Below are 17,631 nucleotides of genomic sequence, written 5' to 3' on the forward strand. Positions count from 1 at the left end.
CTCATACAACTAACACTGTGCTTTCACGCGTCTCTTTCATCTTCCCTCCATCATCCATCCATCTTCTACTTACAACATCCACCTTATCATCGACATCAATCATGGCTGCAGCCGCCAAGAAGAGTGAGTGGGCACGCAGTGCTTGCAGCTCGTCGAATGCACCCCACTGACGCGTTTGTTTGTGCCTTCCTTTGCCACCTCTGTCCCGACGCGTCTCACCACTCGCGCCTCTTGACTCGCCTCGTCGCATCCATCCATCCACAACACGACACGCATCACCACGCCAACAGCCGGAACCAAGAAGAAGGCCGGAAAGACCTCTCCTTAGTGAGTCGCTTGGCACTCTCGGCCGCGGGACTCGAGAAAGGTGTAATCCAACGTCGTCATACTGGTGTGCCTGTCGCACCTTCCCTGCCTTCCCTCCTCCACCTTGCTACTCGCCCAAGCGTGAGCGTACGCGCGCATGCACCTTGACGTCCCCGCGCACCCCAAAGCATCCAAAGCTAACCATACAGCAACGAGTACATGAAGGTGCAGCTCGCCAAGCTCAAGGCTGAGGCCGAGAAGTCTGGCAAGAAGGCCGACCACAAGGTAAGTTGCTGCCGTCTGGCAGATTGTTAGCATTAGCTCACGCTTCATTAGGCGAACTTCAAGAAGGTTGCCGAGCTCTGGAAGGATGCGTACGTATAGGCTGCTGCTACTACACAAACTGAATTCAAACTAATGTCGCACAGTCCCGAGAACCCTGTGCGTCGCCAGTCACCTCGTTGGAGGCCCAACCTCGGGTTCCATTGCTAACACCTGCCGCAGAAGAACAAGAAGTAAACAAGATGCTGTTGTTACCAACCTGTCACGGTGTCTCCGATTGATCGATCAAGCGGGGAGCCGCCGAGTGGGCTGGCAGTACGATGGTGCCTGTAGAAGATCAAGTGCGAGATTGTGACAGTGCCAGATGTTTATGCTGGCCGAGCAATGTATGTATGCAGTCGAAATCCACCCAGAAGGCGGCCTGTTCGCGTCCGTGAGCTCGCGAGAGACGACCCTCGCGACGCGCTTGTGCAAAGATCAAGACTGACGTTCCATACACTGAATCGCGGGGCGCCAATTCAAACACACTGGTGGAACCGATTGTTTTGTGTGTTTAGACGAGGCTGTCTGGTATTGGGGGAAGGGGAGGGGCAGGGGGCATGTGAATGTGTGTGGTGTATGTGAGTGTTTTGAGTGTGTGTGAGAGTGTGTGCGTGATGGCCAAGGGTGCCTAGGGTCAGAGGTGTCGTAAGTGTCTTCATTGCGCCGAGGTGTCAGCTTGTCAGGCTTACTGGCTGCTGCTGGGTGGAGCAGGGAGCAGCGCGAAGTGCCCAACGACTCGTGTCTGAGCCCCACGTCGAGTGGGCGTGTTTGTGCGTCTGTGTGTACGTGGTGCACAGACTGGGTGTATCTCGCTCTCCAAGCAGGCCCGCGTGCCCGCCGGCTGTTAAGGGTGGAATGTGCGCCGGGTGATAATTTAACGCCCAGGTGTTTGTGCCATGTTGCCCATCGGCCAGGCAGAGAGCCAAGACTCAGCCAGACCACCCAGCCAGCCAGCCAGCCGCCGCCGTAAGGGTCCCCCCTTTTGGTTGTGGGTATCCGGCGCCGGTCAGCTGGGCGTTCCTGACTTGCACGCTGCCGCCTGGCCTGCTTGCCTGTCCCTCTGCCGCCGCCAGCCTGGCCTCGCGTTAAAACTCTTCAGTCCGCCTTGACAGTTTCAATGACCGCGATACCCACCTCACTCCTACATCTCTCTCTCACGCCCCTCACTCTCTTTACTCAACTCTCTCTCTCTCCCCATCTCCCCCACCCCTCCCCCCTCCTCGTTCAACCGACAACTGAGCGTCGCGGGTAGAGACGCCTCTCAACAGCATGTCAAACTACCCGCACTCGACGCTCGCAACGTCGCTCTCGTCTTCCCCCTATGGTAAGTAACCCTTAAAATTGTAAATCGTCACCGCAGCACCAACGACGATCATCACGCCGGCCGCCATCACAGAGGCTACCACCACCATCACCACCTCCTTCCCCCACGGCCGCCCACCCACCCAGCACCCATCACTGACATTGATCCGCAGCGCTACATAGCAATCTCGAGGCACTCATCCAGCGCTCCCGCCAGCACCCACACTCGCACTCGTACCGTCACTCGTATCCCGCAGAGTACCTCCACAGAACCCCGGCGCAGGGTGGAATCCCCGAGGAATCTGAGCAGCAGGATGGCGCCGCCCCTGTGCCCCGCGACAGTGTGGACGAGGACGCGGGCATGATCATGTTCCCACAGGACCGTGACGAGATTGCCGCTGTTGGTGGTCGTGGCCGTCCTCGCGAGGACTCTAGCGACGCCGCGCCCCCCTCGTCGCGCTGGCGCAGACAGCACAAGCCAGCCTATGGAGCAGTGTCGGAGCCGTTCATCCCCTCTGCGTCCGCCCTCCCCGCCGACTCGGCAGTCGACCCCTCGGCAGGAGCGGGCACATCTCGCTCCAGATCAAAGGGAAGGACTCCCCCGCGCCGCATCGTCCGCCCCATGACCCGCGCCCACCGCGAGGCCGCGGCGCTCGCGGGCGCCTCGCTCGGCAACGTCCCGGCTATTGACGCGGCCGCAGGCAGCCTGGTCTCTACGACGACGGTCGACAGCCTCGAACACGGCTCGACCAGCCCCGAAAACGTTGTGCCAGGAAGCATATCGATGGGACGCGGCCGCTCGTCTGACCGCCGCCCCATGTCCCCGATCATCACCTTCAAGCCCCTGAGCAACGGACAAGGAGGACACCACGACGACGATGTCGAACGTGGATGGGGAGCATTCGCCCCTCCGCACGCCGAGCCCTTGAGCGGAGACCCTGCACTAGAACTCGACGACAGCGACCTTGATCTTCCCACCGATCCGACCGGACAGGAGCATTCTTCAAAGCATGCGCTGCATGTAAGTTTTTGACTCCTCTTCACGACGCCATGCTGACAAGGGGCCTCAAGACCGAGCTGCCTATCCTGCTCAAGACGACGATTCCAATCTTCTTTACGCAGCTCGCAGAGTACTCGCTACAGCTGGCCTCGGTCGTGTCCATCGGCCATCTTGGCACGACACAGCTTGCGGCGTCTTCGTGGGTGAAACTTTGCTGGACTAGACTGACGCCAACCAGCCTCGCCAACATGACTGCCTCGGTTACTGGCTTCTCCATTATGCAGGGCATTGGAACTGCGCTCGACACTCTGCTCCCTGCAGCCTGGACCTCGTCCGAGCCGACCCACGTGGGCCTCTGGACGCAGCGTACCATGCTTGTCCTGGCCATTGCCATGGTGAGTTTGCAGCGGACTGCGCGGTCGCTGACTGTAGTTCCCCATGCTCGTACTCTGGTTCAACATGGAGGCCATTCTTCTGGCCCTCAACCAGCATCCCGATGTCGCCGCGCTTGCCGAGGTCTACCTCCGCTGGCTGTCCATTGGCCTGCCAGGCTACGCCGGCAACGTTGCTCTCAAAAAGTGCGTCTGCATGTCTCACCATTGATCGGCACTAATCCCCGCAGGTACCTTCAAGCCCAAAATGTCTTGAACGTCCCGACTATTGTCCTGTTTATTGTCGCGCCCATCAACCTGCTGTTAAACTGGGCCCTCGTCTGGGGTCCCCAGTGGTGCAGACTGGGCTTCGCCGGTGGCGCGCTTGCCACGGCCATCAGCTTTGATCTGACAGTGAGTGCAGGGGTTTGCCTGCCATGCTAACGTCCCAGTTCATCCTCCTCCTCGGCTACATCATGTTCTTTGGCTCTCGGGAGGCATTCTATCCGTTTAGCATCAAGTCGGTCTGCTCAAAGCTCGGCACTGTATCATCTCTCGGTCTCGCTGGCACGGTCATGGTGGGTGGACATGCGGTGGTTGACGTTGCCGCGGGGCTAACTTTTTTTCTCAGGTCTCATCCGAATGGTGGGCATGGGAAGTGTGCGCACTCGCCGCGTCGTTCTTGGGCCCGACGACCCTCGCCGCCCAGTCGGTCGCCCTCTCGACCTGTGCAACCCTGTACCAGTTCCCTGCTGCGCTTGGCATTGCGTCCACTGTTCGCGTCGGCAACCTCCTTGGTGCCGGCCGGGCGTGGGAGGCCAAGTGGGCTAGCCGCGCGAGCTTCATCCTCGCCACTGTCTTTGCGCTGTTCAACAGGTGGGCCCGCTGCGTGTGTGATTTTGCTGACCCCAGTGCCATCTGTATCATATTCCGCAACAACTGGGGCTACATGTTCAACTCTGATCCCGAGGTCGTCGCGATTGTAGCCTCCGTTCTTCCTTGGATCGGACTGTTCCAGGTCATGGACGGCCTGTCGGGTGCGGTCAACTCGATCCTTCGCGCCCTCGCCCTGCACGCGACTGGTGCGGCCGTCAGTCTGACGGCGTACTATGTCATCGGCATTCCGATTGGGCTGTGGCTCACATTCCCGATGAAGCTCGGCCTCGTCGGCATTTGGATTGGGCTCACGATTGCGCTTTCCATCTCGTCTGTCGTCGGCGGCATGATTGTCTGGCGTGTCGACTGGGTTCGTGGCGTCGAGCGCGTCAGAAACCGCCTCGGCCTCGACACGCTGCCGCCGGATATCAAGTACGACGACGAGTGCGACGAGACTTCGTCGATTAGCACGCCGCGTGGCGAGCGCCAGCCGCTGCTGGGTTAATGTAACTGCACGCTGCAAAGTGCCCATACACCAAAGACTCTCTACATGTATTCTCGCCCCACTGGCATTCATAGTTCGTCATGTCGGATACCGTGTCCTGTTACTATGCATTGTTTAGCATTGCAGAGCGACGCGAGCGCAGCGAGCGTTGCGCGTGGCGAGGACTCGTCTCACACGCGCTCAACTTTTGGCCACGCCCAGCCGCAGCCGCCGGAGCCCCGGAACCAACTCGCCTTGGCCAGATGTGCACGATGACACATGTCAAAACCACAACCACCCACTCACTCACCCACTCGCCACCACCAACATGTCCGAGCAGCCCCAAGACGTGATCGAGGTGATCAGCCCCGCTGCGGCCGCGGCCGCAAGCGACGGGGCTGGGGCCAAGCCGCGCGCGCGCCTCGGCCCGACCGAGGTCGTGCAGCTGCGCGACCCACACTCTGACGACGAGGAGGACGAGGACAAGGCGCCCGAGGGCGAGGCGCGCGACGACGACTTTTTGGCAGAGTACCCAGACGACACGGAGGTGGGTGCGCGCCGAGCCGCCGAGCCCGAAGGGCGAGGCGGGCGAGGCGGAGGGGGCTGGGGTGGGGTCGCGCCCGCCCTCGTCCCATCCCTCTCGCTGTCCCATCTCGCTCAGACGGCCCGCTGACGCCCGCTGACACCCCCAGGAACTCCACCTCCAACACCTGCGCCTGCACAACACCTCGCTCCCCCCGCTCCGGCTCCCGCGCTTCAGCGGGTCGCTCCGCCGCCTCTGCCTGCGCCAGAACGAGCTGAGCTCGCCGCTGCCCGAGGGCGTGTTCGACGGCCTCGACAAGGTCGACGAGCTGGATCTGTACGATAACCGCCTTGGCGGGCGGGTTACCGACGACGAGTTGAAGGGCGTGAAGAATGTTACGTGAGTTGGTTGGCGGGGGCAGTGGCCTGCTCGCGACGTCGCGGCCGTTGCTGGCGACGCCGCCGCCGCCCTCGACGCCCCGCTCGCACCGCTGACGCGGTGCTCGCGCAGCTCGCTCGACCTCTCGTTCAACAACATCCGCCACGTGCCCAACCTCCCGTCCCTCACCGCCGTCAAGATCCTCTACCTCGTGCAGAACAAGATTGGCAAGATCGACGACGGCGCGCTCGACTGGTGCAAGGACACGCTCACGAGCATCGAGCTCGGCGGCAACAGAATACGCGTGGGTCGGCGTCGTCTGCGCGCGAAGGCACACTCACGCCCCAGGCAATCGAGCACCTCGAAAAGCTGACGCTCCTCGACGAGCTCTGGCTCGGCAAGAACAAGATCCGCGCGCTCGAGAACCTTGGATCCTTCACAAACCTCAAAATCCTCAGCATCCAGTCGAACCGCATCACAAAGATGGAGGGCCTCGACGGGCTCGTCAACCTCGAAGAGCTGTACCTCGCGCACAATGGCCTGACCAAGATCGAGGGCCTCGAGAAGAATGTGCGTGCGAAGGAGCGGAACGCGCTGACCCCGCAGACAAAGCTGCGCACGCTCGACATTACCGGCAACTTTATCGAGGTGATCGAGGGTGTGGACCACCTGTCTGAGCTCGAGGAGTTCTGGGTAAGCCGCGTTGCGTCGGATAACCCGCCGCTCGCTCACCACACCCCCAGGCATCGTCCAACAAGATCGCGTCCCTCAAAGACCTCGACTCGCAGCTCGCCCCGCTCAAGAACCTCGAGACCGTCTACCTCGAGCACAACCCGTGCCAGACCAACGACCCGGTCAACTACCGCCGCAAGATCATGCTCGCGCTGCCGCAGGTGCAGCAGATTGACGCGACGTGGGTGGAGGCGCCGGATCGAACGCTAACCCATTGCAGCTTTGTTCGCGCGTCGTAGGTGCTGCGCTCGGCGCCAAGGACACTGCACCCAGACCACATCTCTGGTAGATGACAACGCTGCATAGACCTATGTCACGACCTCTGTCACTTCTGATACGCTAAACCCAAAACGACGTCGTGAATGATAATAAAAGCTACACGCGCAGAGCGCTGGGCAAAGCCCTTTTGAACGTCACACCTCATACCCTTCGCCGCTTGGCCGAGCGGCCGAGATCCACCTCGCCAGGCTGGGGCGTCGCGCCGTCGAGGTATCTCAGCGCGTCGCGCACGGCGCTCGTCTCGACGGCGACGCGGCGCTTTGCCGCCTCGTGCTGGTGGTTTGTCTGTGGCGACGAGGGCGGCGGGGACATTTCGACGCGGGGCCCGAGGCAGGGCGCGCGGCGCGCGACCACGTCGGCGAGGATGGCGAGCGGGGTAAACTTTGAATTCGGGTGCGCCTTGAGCGCCTTCCACGCCTCGTCGGGCCGCATCTCGACCTCTACGCCGCCCTGCTCAAACGTCTCGGGCGCGCCGAGGCCAATCACGTCGCCGGCGCACCCGCCCGCGTGGCCGCACAGCTCGGGCGCGCCGCAGCACGCCAGCACGAGCGGCGCCTGCGGCGGCGGGGTGAGCGGCGTCGCGGGCGACCCTGGCACCGGGCCCGTCACGAGGCTGGCTATGGACACGGTGCTCGAGGAACTAGAGCTGGCGCTCGCGGCCGCCGCCTTGCCCGGCCCGCACTGCGTCGCGCAGTCGTGCTCCTTGCCAAAGAGGTGGCCGCAGAACTCGCGCCCGAACGAGTCGTTCTTGCACGCGTCGCAGTTTGACGGGTCGCCGGTGCACACTGCCTCCTTGCGCGACGTTCCGGACGGCACGTTCTCCAGGCTCCACACGCTCTGCCGCTTGGCCGGGCGCGTGCGCAGCCGCAGCGGGATGGCGGGCGCCGCGACGCCGGCCGAGAGCGTCGGCAGCGGCTTGGTCTTGGGCGGCGGGGGCGGGGGCGCGGCCGAGATGCCAGACGCCGGGCCGCTGCTAGCTGCCGCGGCGGCGCCGGCGCGGCACGCGCAAAAGTCGGTCGCGGTGCACAGCCCGCAGTCGGGCGAGTCGTCTGGCCCCGGGCTGCTCTCGCGCGAGCGCGGGATGACGGGCTTGATGTCCTCTTCCACTGCGTTGCAGAGACACGCCTCGGGCGCGAGGTCGCACAGCCCGCAGCGGGGGGACGAGGGCGGGCCGGCCAGCGTCGACTCCATGCGCGCGTCGTCCGACTGCTGGCACGGGCAGTCCGGGTCGGGGTCGGGGCAGATGGGGCAGGCGAGCGACGAGGGGCCGGCCTCGCGCGGGGTGCGGGCCGCCGACCCGCGCCGTGGGGTCCCGGCGGCGCGCAGCATGGGCGTGAGCACCGGCGACCGGGCCAGCGCGGCGAGCTCGTACTCGAGCCGCTCGTCGAGGTGCGCTGCCGGGCTGGAAATGTTGGACGCGGAGCGCATCGCGTCGACCTGCGTGCGCATGGTGCGCAGGGAGTCGTTGAGCGCCTTGCGCTCGGCGAGCCACTTTTCGCGGTCGGCACGCGCGGCGGCCAGCGCCGAGCGCAGCTGAGTCAGCTCGCTCTTCATCTTGTCGTTGTCTGCCTTGAGGGCACGCGCGACCTCTTGCAGGCGCACGTTGGAGTGGATCTCATCCGCCTCGTACTGCCGCAGCCGGTCCTCGAGCGTCTGGATGTAGTCTGTTCGCCTGGCGCGGTGCGCGCGCTGCGAGAGCCGGTTCTGCGACTGGCGCTTGTTGTCGGGCTCCTCGGTGCTGGCCTTGCGGCCGGGCTTGGCACGCTCAGGGAGGACCCACTCCTTGCTGGGCTTTGCGAAAACCCGCCCGGTCGACGACGACAGGTCCTTGCCTTGCGGCGGGACGGCGAGCTTTGGTGCCGTGCTTGGCCCGGCGCGCGACGAGGTCGCCGAGGCGACGCTGCCCGAGCGGGGGCGGGCAGGCGGCGGCATGGACGCGGTTGGTGACGTCGCGGCAGACGACGACGATGACGCGGGTTTCGCAGAGAGCGGCGCGGGCGGCTTTGGCGCCGCGGGGCGGGCCTGGACGCGGGGCGGCATGGCGATGCGGGCGGGGGATGGGGAGGGGGAGGGGCGGGCGGTAGCGGCGGCGGCGTGCGAGGGGCGGGGCGGGACTGCGACCGACATGTTCTAGCGGTGGGGTGGCGAGGCTGGGCGCTGGCGGCAAACTGATCGCCTTCGCGCTGTGTGTCGAGTGAAAAAAGTCGCCGGGGGGCGGAGGTCGAGGCCGTGTCGGCGTCGGCGGCGGGCTCGGCGTCGGTGTCGGCGCTGGTGGTCGTGGTGAAGTTTTACGGGTGGCAAGAGGGGAGAGTGAGAGAATTCGAGAGAATGAGCAATACTCTACGGCGTGCAGGTCGCATTTGTCGGTCGACTGGGGCGGCGAACGAGGCGCAGCACCAAGGGGGGGTTAGTCGACTGACCCTTTGGCTGGGCTGTGGGTGTGCGGCTGGGCAAGAGCTGGGCTTGGCTCTGACGACGTCGGGCGGGGCGGAGCAATGGGTGGGTGGGTGCTGACGCTGACGCTGCTGCGACTTTGCGAGCTTGCCGAGTCGACGGGTTATCAGATTAGACACGGCGGCGCTATGGGGGGTTTGGTGTGTGGCGGGGGGAAGGGGGCGATGGGGCCGGGTGGACGCAGGGCGGGGCAGGCGTACGCTGGGCAGGTGTGTGTCGGTCGAGCTGGCCGCTGGGCGCTGGGCTGGCCCGGTTGTTGGCTCGCTTGCACAAACGTACGCTCCAGACCCGCGAACTCTTTTGTCCCTGTCGGCCGACTGCCGCTCGCTTCGGAGCAGTTCGGCACAGCCGTCGTCAAGGCGGTCACGAGTCGGCGGCGGGATCAAACACGTCGGCCGATATCTAGCTCGAAGCGTTTTAGGCTTGGTTTGTCATTTGGCCACGAGTTTGGTGTCACATGTCGTTGGTCGCGACGGCCGACTGACCGACTGACAACTCAGGGATCCCAACACCCAACAAAAGCATGTCGACAGAAACAAACTAGCGAGTAACTGGCGGCGCGGGCGGGCGGGCGGGCGGGGCGCGGCCTGGAGACCGCAACGGCAAGTTTGATGCACAAACCCACGCCAGGCTCCACCTCCAAGTTCCCGCGCCGAAGGCACGGCCAATAGCTGCTGCTGCTGCTGCTGCTGCTGCTGCCGCCGCCTGCTGCCTGCTGCCACCGCGTTGCAACCGCTCGTAATGGGGTGGGGGGGTGCAGTGGCCGCAGCGCGGCGACCAGATCGAGCCAGCGAGCGAGCAAGAACCGAGTCATGGGGTCTGGTCTGCACGTCTGCAATGCATGTGGGCTGTAGCTCGGCTCTGACCCGTAAACGCAAGGCCACCAGCAGAAGCCGCGCCCAGTCACCCACCAGTCACCAGATGACCGCAGCCCCGCGTGGAATGCCATGCCGCCAGAGTGTATCTGATATGGCCGTCCCTGGGAGTCGCTCGCCCCCCTTTGTGTCTGCCTCGTCGGCCGGTGCCAAGCCACTCGTCGGACTCGTTTTGGCCCTCGGAATAGCCAGGATTCGTTGTTGCTCTGGCGCCCAGCCGCCCTACCGCCTGCCTGCCCTGCCTCAAGCCCTCCTGCCGCCTGCCGCTGCTGCCTGACTGCCTGCCGGTCTCGCCTTCGCCTGTCTGCCGTCGCCCGTCGCCCGTCGCCCCCCCAACCAACGGCTAGCGTCCGACAGCTGCAAACTTGCAAGCCAGGCTCTGCAGGTCGGCTGCACGCCGGCGCAACTGGCGCGCGCTGAAAAAAGGCCTCTGCGCAGCCCATGCCCCTCGCATACTATCAGATAAATCGCTCGAGGACAGACCTGGGAAAAAGGATCTCCCCCATCTCCCCCCCTCTGCGCCATTTCATCTTGGCCCTTCACCGAAACAGCACCGCCAAGGATCCTCGACAAGCTCGCTGACCTCGCTATCCAAGACGAGCTCAAGAGGCCAAGACTCTTAGCCTGCTGCGTATCACGGCACCCTTAGAGACCACCTACCCCCCCGTCACTACACGCCCACCATGGCCAAGGACGTCTTCTATGTCCCCATCTTCTTCATCGTCTTCCGTGAGTCGGAGCGGAGGTCGGCCTCAAGCCACAACAATGTGCACGTGGTCTAACAACTTGCAGGTGAGACGATTGAGGCTGCCATCATCGTCTCGGTGCTGCTCTCGTTTGTCGAGCAGCTCATGACCTCTGGCCGTCTCTCGCCCAACGAGACGGACGAGCATGCATTCGGCGACCACGACCAGGAGCACAATGCGCAGGTCAAGACTCTGATCAAGCGCATGCGCTGGCAGATCTGGGCCGGCACCCTTACCGGCCTCGCCATCGCGCTCGTCATCGGTGCCGCCTTCATTGCCGTCTTCTACACCAAGCTCAACGACCTCTGGGGCAAGACTGAGCAGATCTGGGAGGGTGTCTTCTGTCTGATTGCCTGCATCCTCATCCTGATCATGGGCCTCGCCTTCCTCAAGATGGACCGCTCGCGCATCAAGTGGCGCTACAAGCTCGCCGCCGCCTTCTCCCAGTCGTCCAAGAAGATGCTCCGCAACCGCAACGCCAACGCCGAGGACGGCACCGTCGACGAGACGGTCAACCTCACGGCCGAGGACAAGCGCGAGAGCCGCTCGTCAAAGTGGGCCCTCTTCCTCCTCCCCTTCATCACCGTCCTCCGTGAGGGTCTCGAGGCCGTCGTCTTTGTCGGCGGTGTTTCGCTCAACGCCAAGGCCACTTCCATTCCCCTCCCCGTCGTCGTCGGCCTCATTGCCGGCTTCATCGTCGGCTACCTCATCTACCGCACTGGCTCGACCGCTACCCTCCACTGGTTCCTCATCATCTCGACCACCATCCTCTTCCTCATCGGTGCCGGTCTTGCCTCGCGCGGTGTCGGTTTCCTCCAGTACTACGTCTTCGCCAAGGGTGTCGGTGGAGACGTCGCCGAGACGGGTGACGGCCCCGGTTCGTACCAGGTCGCTGGCAACGTCTTCCACCTTACCTACGGCAACCCCGAGTCGGGCTCGCCCACGACCAACGGTGGCTGGCAGATCTTCAACGCCCTCTTCGGCTGGAACAACACTGCCACGCTCGGCACAATCCTCATCTACGTCTTCTACTGGCTCGTTGTCATTGCCGCGCTCGTGTACAACAAGTGGAACGAGGGCCGCTTCACCTTCTTTGGCCGCGGCTCGCAGGCGTACAACCGCCGCCTCGCCCGCCGCGAGGCCAAGGCCCGCGACGCCGAGCTCGCCGCCCAGGCTACCACGCCCCTCGACGAGAAGAAGGGCCACCACGACGGCTCGGACGCCGGCTCGTCGAGCGGCACCGCGCCCCACCAGCTCGACAACAGGAGCAAGGAGCACGTCCCCACCATCTAGGGGGCTGGCGTGTTGTCGGAGATTGCACCGCCGTAGTTTGATCATAATACCATGCAATGCTCTGCTTACGCGGGCGCGCGCCACGAGCGCAGCGAGTGGGGCGGAGCGGCAAGACTAACTGTCCTGCTCAACGCCCAGCCAGCGAACAGCTGAACACCCAGCCAGCTCTTCCAACCACCATCCTCAGGCGCGGGCACGAACACGGCGAGTGGAGACGACCCACACCAGCCGAGCCAGACGAGCCGTCGCCGCAAATCTATATTCGGGTTGCTTGGCGCCACACCGGCCACAACGTGCGATTGGACGGGGCAGTGGAGCAGCCGGCTCTTTGTGACTTCCCACGGGGCTGCGGAAGCAGGGCTCGATGCGGGCGAGGCGAACGTGAGGACAGGACCGCGCGCGTGAGCACGTTTCGGCCTAAACTGTGCCTGGGGCCCAGAGTGCGACGGCTCGTACTTGATCGCCGCGTTTTACCTCCATGCCGCCCACTGCCGGTCGGCCGGGTGCCGAGTGTGGTGCGACTTGCTCCACCCTCCCACATGGGCACGGACCATACGGTGCTCTTTGCTCGCGACCGGTCAAGCTCCACCGCGTTGCTATTATCGTCGCGTCGCTGCTGCACTCACCGAAACCCGGCCCGGTTGGCTTCCCCGCGTCGTCTGGGCTGGGCTCGGCTCCAGCTCGCTGGGCTCCGGCTCGTCGTACTTGCTTCGCCGCGTCCACCAGACAAGTCCTGCACCCCCACCTACTTGTCGTCAGCACGGCTCACGCCTCGCTCGCTGCGCTCGCTCGGCGTCCGCACCATCTACTGGCGTGCATACCAAAGCTCCATCATGTATACTCGTTACAACGAAATCATTTCTTTCGTGATGGAGAAGGGACAATATAATGCAGGATGGGGGAGCGAGAGAGTTACAGATCCAGAACTAAAAGATCCCAATCTTGGTCAAAGTGCAATTTGTGAAATGTTCGTTGGCACAAAGAGTACGTGAGGCTCTCTCGCCTCGCGACTCCAGTGTCCTGACCGAGCCGCCTAGCGTCGGTTTTGCTGGTTGATAGCCCGGCACCACTGCAACGTAGAGCTGTGAGAGCCACCGTTGAAGTAGTAGATGGACTGAGACATGTTAGAAATCGCCCACAGATGCCACAGACCACACTCACCTTGTTGTCCACCACACGGAGAATGCGATCGTTGCTGCTGCTCACGCTCGCTGGCTCGCGAAGCGTGGCCATGCGCAGAACGCTGAACAGGTCTACCTGCCCGTCCCAGCCCTCGCCAGACCGCTTCTGGACAAGCACCAGCATGTCCGAGCAGAGGATCAGCATGATAGGCTTGTCCATCGGCTCGGGGTTGATGTACTCGATCGGGATGACTGCCTTGGATCCCGTGATGGTCGAGTCGCCGTCGGCATTGACCTTGATCGATGGCGTGTCGACCTCGACGTACGACGACGCCTTCTTGACAACCCGGACAAGGGCAAGGGCGCCGTCGAGAACCAGCTTGCGATGAGGCTGGACCAGAGGCGAGGGGCCACGCGACGTGATGCGCTGCTGCCAGTGAAGCAGACGAAGACGCGACTCAGCCTCACGCTTCTCCTCGTTCATCAGCGAGGCGAGGTTGGAAATCTCGTTGATCGCATCGTCGAGCGCATCCGTCGGGCCCAAAGACTCGCGGGGCGGCGTGCACATGGCAAGGTCCTCGAGCAAGAGCTTGTAGCGGGGAACGCGCTGCACCGGCAGCAAGAGGTAACTCTCGAGGTTGATCTGCGAGTGCTTGGGGTTCTCCTTGGCGCGCTTAAGGAACGTCTTGACACGCTTCTTCTGCGCGGGCGTGAGGTGGGAGCCCGAGTGAGGCACACCGTCGCCGACCGGCAGGACAGCAGAGCCGACCAACGAAGCGCCAACCGCAGCCACGCCCACAGCGCCACTCTTGGCAGCAGTGGCAGCAGAAGCCTTGGTCACGGGTCCGCTCGAGCCGGCCGTGCCCGTCGTCCAGGCTCTCATGCGAGCCAGCGCATTGTCAAAGTTGTTGATGTAGGTCGAGTACTGCTTCATGTACGCAATGTAGGTGCGGAAGACCTCACCGACCTGATGGGCAGTGCGCGCCGAAAGAGCTCCCTCGGGGTCGTCGCCGTTCTCGAAAAGCGGACGAACAACCTTCTCCAGCGCTGGAAGGAAGTTGTCGCGGTGGATGACGAGAACCGACTCGACACCACCAAAGACAACCTTGCGCTCGGCGACGGGGATGATTGTCTCGTTCTTCGACGAGCTGACGGCCATGCTCGCAGGCTTGACGTAGATCGAAACAAGCTCGCTGAGACCACGGACGTACGTCTTCTCCGTCTCATAGATCTCACGAATGACACGCGCGCGCTTCGCCTTGTCGTCCTTGAAGCGCTTCGAAGGAGTGTCCACGTTTCCTGGCTCGTGGACCGAAGGGAACCTCGTTTCGCGCTCACTTCCAGAGCTGGCCATGGACACGCCACGGGAAAGGGCTCCCTCGATGACAGGGTGGCGAGCGGAACCGGCCACAGATGCGCGGGATTGACCCTCGGTGCCAGAGGACGAGTCGCCGACGGCATCAATGACCTCGAAGCCTCCGTACGGCTCAAGCGCGGGCAGAGACAGGTCATACAGGTCGCGAAGGTACGACTTAATTGACTCGAGTCCACGCGCGTACCGGCCGTCGTTGTCGGCGATCGAATAGTTGGACACGGACATCTGGCGATGAGACTTGCGGTAGTGTGATCCAGCATCACTCTCGTCGCCGAGGGTCTCCATGGTGTCCTCCGCTTCCGCGAACCTAGGCTCCGCAGGCTCACCACCTCCTAGGGTAGCCTGCGGCGCCATCAGAGGCGACAGAGAGGGAATTGCGACATTAAGCGATGGCGGGCTGGGGTCAATGGGCAAGAAGCTGCGGCGCTTGCCGCGCGCTCCACCAGGAGAAGTGCCGTAGGCGTTGGCAGGCGGAACAGGCATGGCGCCAGTTGCAATGGGCATCGGCATGGCGGACGCAACCGACAGCCTAGATTGGTCATCGTCGATGTGCAGGTTGCTGAAGGTAGGGACAGCGCTGGCTGATCTTGCGACCTGAGGCATCTGGGGCCGTGTAGGGAAGGCGCCCGACGGGAGCGAATGCTGGTGCTGGATTGTCGGCATCGTCTTGACGTTGGCAGCAGCCGAGACCTGCAGCTTCTCCATCTTGTCCTTGTCGGCTCGCAGTCGAGACATGGACATCTTGCGGAGGAAGCCCCATTTAGGTTTGGCGTCCCCGTTCTCGGCGTCCGACTCATCAGTCGTGTAGTGGCCCATCGAGCTCTGAGCCCGCCTGTTGCTGCCCGTTGAGAAGCGGTCGCCGGCAGAGAGCACTTCAGACACTGGAGGGGGACCCGTGACTGCGCGGTTGGGCGCGCGCATCGAGCCAGGGTGCGACCCATCTGGTCTCTTGTTTCCCAGCAGGACAGGACCGTTCAGAGTAGTCATGAGCGAACTCGAGATGGGCGAGGAAATCTCCATCGGTGCCCGTGGCGCCGAGACTGGCTGGAGGCGGGGGTTGGAGCCCTGGACATGGGTTGGCTGCGAGAAGTCACTGTTCGGGTAGGACGGGGATGGCGAAGGGGCGCCCGAGCCTCCGTATGAAGATGGCGTGCGGAGCGAAGCCATTCCACTGGCGCCAACCATTGACCGCAGAGAGGAGGACTGCTGAGAGGCGGAGCGCGAGTGCGTCGGCGTCTGCTGGCTCAGAGTCGATGCCAAAATCGGTGCGACGATGGGGGCCCACTGTGGCGCGAATGGGTTGTTGTCCACGCGGAGCGACTCGAGATGCGAAAGCAGACACAGCCACGAAGGAATGACGACCAGGCGGTTGCTGCGAATGCAGATCGTGTGGAGGCTGTTCAACTGAGCCATCTCGGCCGGCAAGCTCTGAAGCATACAGTTGTCGGCAATCAGCATTCGGAGGTTGACGCAGTCGCCAATGACAGATGGCAGTTGACGGAGGGGATTGCCCGACACGTTGAGCTCCTCGAGCGCCGTGCAATGCCTGATACCCGTGGGGATGGCAGTCAGGTCATTGTTGCCAATGTCGAGGACCACCAGAGTCGTGGAGAGGACATCCAACAGGGCGGGGAGGATCTGGAGAAGCTCGGGGCCAATGTTGGGAAGGAGCAAGTGGGTGAATCTTGGGAGGCGAAGCAAGTCGGACTCGTTCATCAGGCACAATGTCCTAAGGCCACCCATGGCCTCCAGCTTTTCGTGGTCGAGGATGGCACTCCGGCCGTCGTCGATCATTGCCACCGCATGCGCCTCGCTAACCGGAAGTGGCTCCTCATCCCAGGGTTGTCTTGCGGGGAACGACTGGGAGAGATAGGAGAACGAGTTCGAAAAGCCGACCGATAGACGATCCCCCGCCGAGTCCGAGGTATCTGTTGATTCTGTTGTCGACGCCGAGTTGCTTCGTTCTCTCGAGACCATCTGTGGGGACCGCCATGACTGCTGGGTATGGTCGTACGACGAGCCGGGGGAAACAGCCTGACAACTTGTCAACGAGCTGTCCTCGGCGGTAGAGGCGCGGTTATAGCCGACTGGGTGCTGAACGGGCATCGGGGGAGGATGAGGGTGGAAGGTGTTGTCGCTGTAGGCATGGAACGAGTAGCCTCCCGAGGCCATCGAGGACTCGGCTGAAGAGTAAGCGTTCTCCCGTCCCATGTTGGTCCGAACACGTATGCGAGGCTCGTGCTCGGGCTTGCCCTCGAAGCGTTCCGTTCCGTACGTGTAGGCATCGCTGATCGATGGCGAGCTAGTAGTCGAGTCGACGGTGGAGGTGGTGACAAAACTCAACGTCGGCTGGCGAATCTCGTCCTCGAGGTCATAGTCTTGCGAGTAGCCCTGCGAGTACACGTCGAGGTCGACGTCCAACTGGTGCCCAGATGAATCCGACTGCGCGACGAACGGTTCGTGCATGGGGTACTGGGCGACCTGTGGGGTGGGGTCGGTGTACTTGCGGTGAGCATGGTACATGTGCTCGTCTGAGCCGGCGGGGTAGGTGGTTGCTGGGCGACGGGCGGCGTCCAGGTTTGATGCTCTGTAACGCGGCTCTGCAAAGTTGATTGCAGGCTCGAACATTGAGTGGTTTCCATGGCCGACATTGGGAGAGAGGTCGTCGTGAACTGGAGGGGTTGGGGGGAGTGCTGATTGGGGGGCTCTTGGCTTGCTGGGTCCAGCTTGAGGCTGGTCGAAGCCGTCAAACATGCCAGTCTTGGATCGGAAGGATGGCGTGGGTGTAGGGGGGAATGGACTTGATAGACCAGACATTGCTTGGCTTGAGCAATGATCTTCTTGTCGACGGCGGGCCAGCGTCGTCGGTCGGGGACGTGGCACAGGTCGTTAAGCTGTCGACACGAACGCCGATGAGAAGTGGACAGAGCGAGTGGAATGTGAATTCAAGGGGAGAGTTGGTGGGTAGGAGGACGCGTAACGTGTTGTGTTGTGTGGGATGGACGGGCAACCCGTGACGGGAACTAGTCAGCGTTCCAGCTCCAACTTTGCAAGACATTGACGAGATCCGACTCACAAGGTGCCCGGCGGTTGAGATGGATGGATCAGAGGATGCGCAATGGATACCTCGAGTATCCAGTGGTAGGACGATGGTGGGTTTGTGCTGGCAACCAAAAGAGCTTGGGCCGTCTG

At 63.0% G+C, this 17,631-nt stretch overlaps 6 protein-coding genes across 6 annotated transcripts; 4 read left to right on the top strand and 2 right to left on the bottom strand.

The window, feature by feature from the left end:
- Positions 1-101: 101 nt before the first annotated feature.
- Q8F55_000815 (uncharacterized protein) lies at positions 102-825 on the top strand (the record flags this gene model as incomplete). Its single annotated transcript, XM_069349466.1, has 5 exons — positions 102-123; positions 291-327; positions 516-591; positions 643-684; positions 811-825. The coding sequence occupies 5 exons, from the start codon at positions 102-104 to the stop codon at positions 823-825; spliced, it is 192 nt and encodes a 63-aa protein (XP_069213010.1).
- A 1,074-nt stretch (positions 826-1,899) lies between these two features.
- ERC1_1 (ethionine resistance protein) lies at positions 1,900-4,684 on the top strand (the record flags this gene model as incomplete). The annotated part of the gene is made up of 9 exons (XM_069349467.1): positions 1,900-1,954; positions 2,106-2,953; positions 3,004-3,131; positions 3,171-3,327; positions 3,365-3,510; positions 3,555-3,717; positions 3,756-3,881; positions 3,935-4,179; positions 4,216-4,684. The coding sequence occupies 9 exons, from the start codon at positions 1,900-1,902 to the stop codon at positions 4,682-4,684; spliced, it is 2,337 nt and encodes a 778-aa protein (XP_069213011.1).
- A 307-nt stretch (positions 4,685-4,991) lies between these two features.
- sds22 (protein phosphatase regulatory subunit Sds22) lies at positions 4,992-6,535 on the top strand (the record flags this gene model as incomplete). The annotated part of the gene is made up of 7 exons (XM_069349468.1): positions 4,992-5,210; positions 5,356-5,585; positions 5,697-5,868; positions 5,913-6,134; positions 6,171-6,257; positions 6,308-6,477; positions 6,517-6,535. 7 exons carry the CDS (start codon positions 4,992-4,994, stop codon positions 6,533-6,535), a joined length of 1,119 nt encoding a protein of 372 aa, XP_069213012.1.
- Positions 6,536-6,716: 181 nt separating this feature from the next.
- On the bottom strand, positions 6,717-8,615 carry Q8F55_000818 (uncharacterized protein; the record flags this gene model as incomplete). Its single annotated transcript, XM_069349469.1, has 1 exon — positions 6,717-8,615. One exon carries the CDS (start codon positions 8,613-8,615, stop codon positions 6,717-6,719), a length of 1,899 nt encoding a protein of 632 aa, XP_069213013.1.
- Positions 8,616-10,587: 1,972 nt separating this feature from the next.
- On the top strand, positions 10,588-11,943 carry FTR1 (high-affinity iron permease; the record flags this gene model as incomplete). Its single annotated transcript, XM_069349470.1, has 2 exons — positions 10,588-10,633; positions 10,697-11,943. The coding sequence occupies 2 exons, from the start codon at positions 10,588-10,590 to the stop codon at positions 11,941-11,943; spliced, it is 1,293 nt and encodes a 430-aa protein (XP_069213014.1).
- Positions 11,944-12,976: 1,033 nt separating this feature from the next.
- Q8F55_000820 (uncharacterized protein) lies at positions 12,977-17,256 on the bottom strand (the record flags this gene model as incomplete). Its single annotated transcript, XM_069349471.1, has 2 exons — positions 12,977-13,057; positions 13,105-17,256. 2 exons carry the CDS (start codon positions 17,254-17,256, stop codon positions 12,977-12,979), a joined length of 4,233 nt encoding a protein of 1,410 aa, XP_069213015.1.
- Between the last annotated feature and the right edge of the window lie 375 nt (positions 17,257-17,631).

The sequence above is a fragment of the Vanrija albida genome (genome assembly GCF_041260175.1).
Source record: "Vanrija albida strain AlHP1 chromosome Unknown contig_1, whole genome shotgun sequence".
Lineage (NCBI taxonomy): Eukaryota > Fungi > Basidiomycota > Tremellomycetes > Trichosporonales > Trichosporonaceae > Vanrija > Vanrija albida.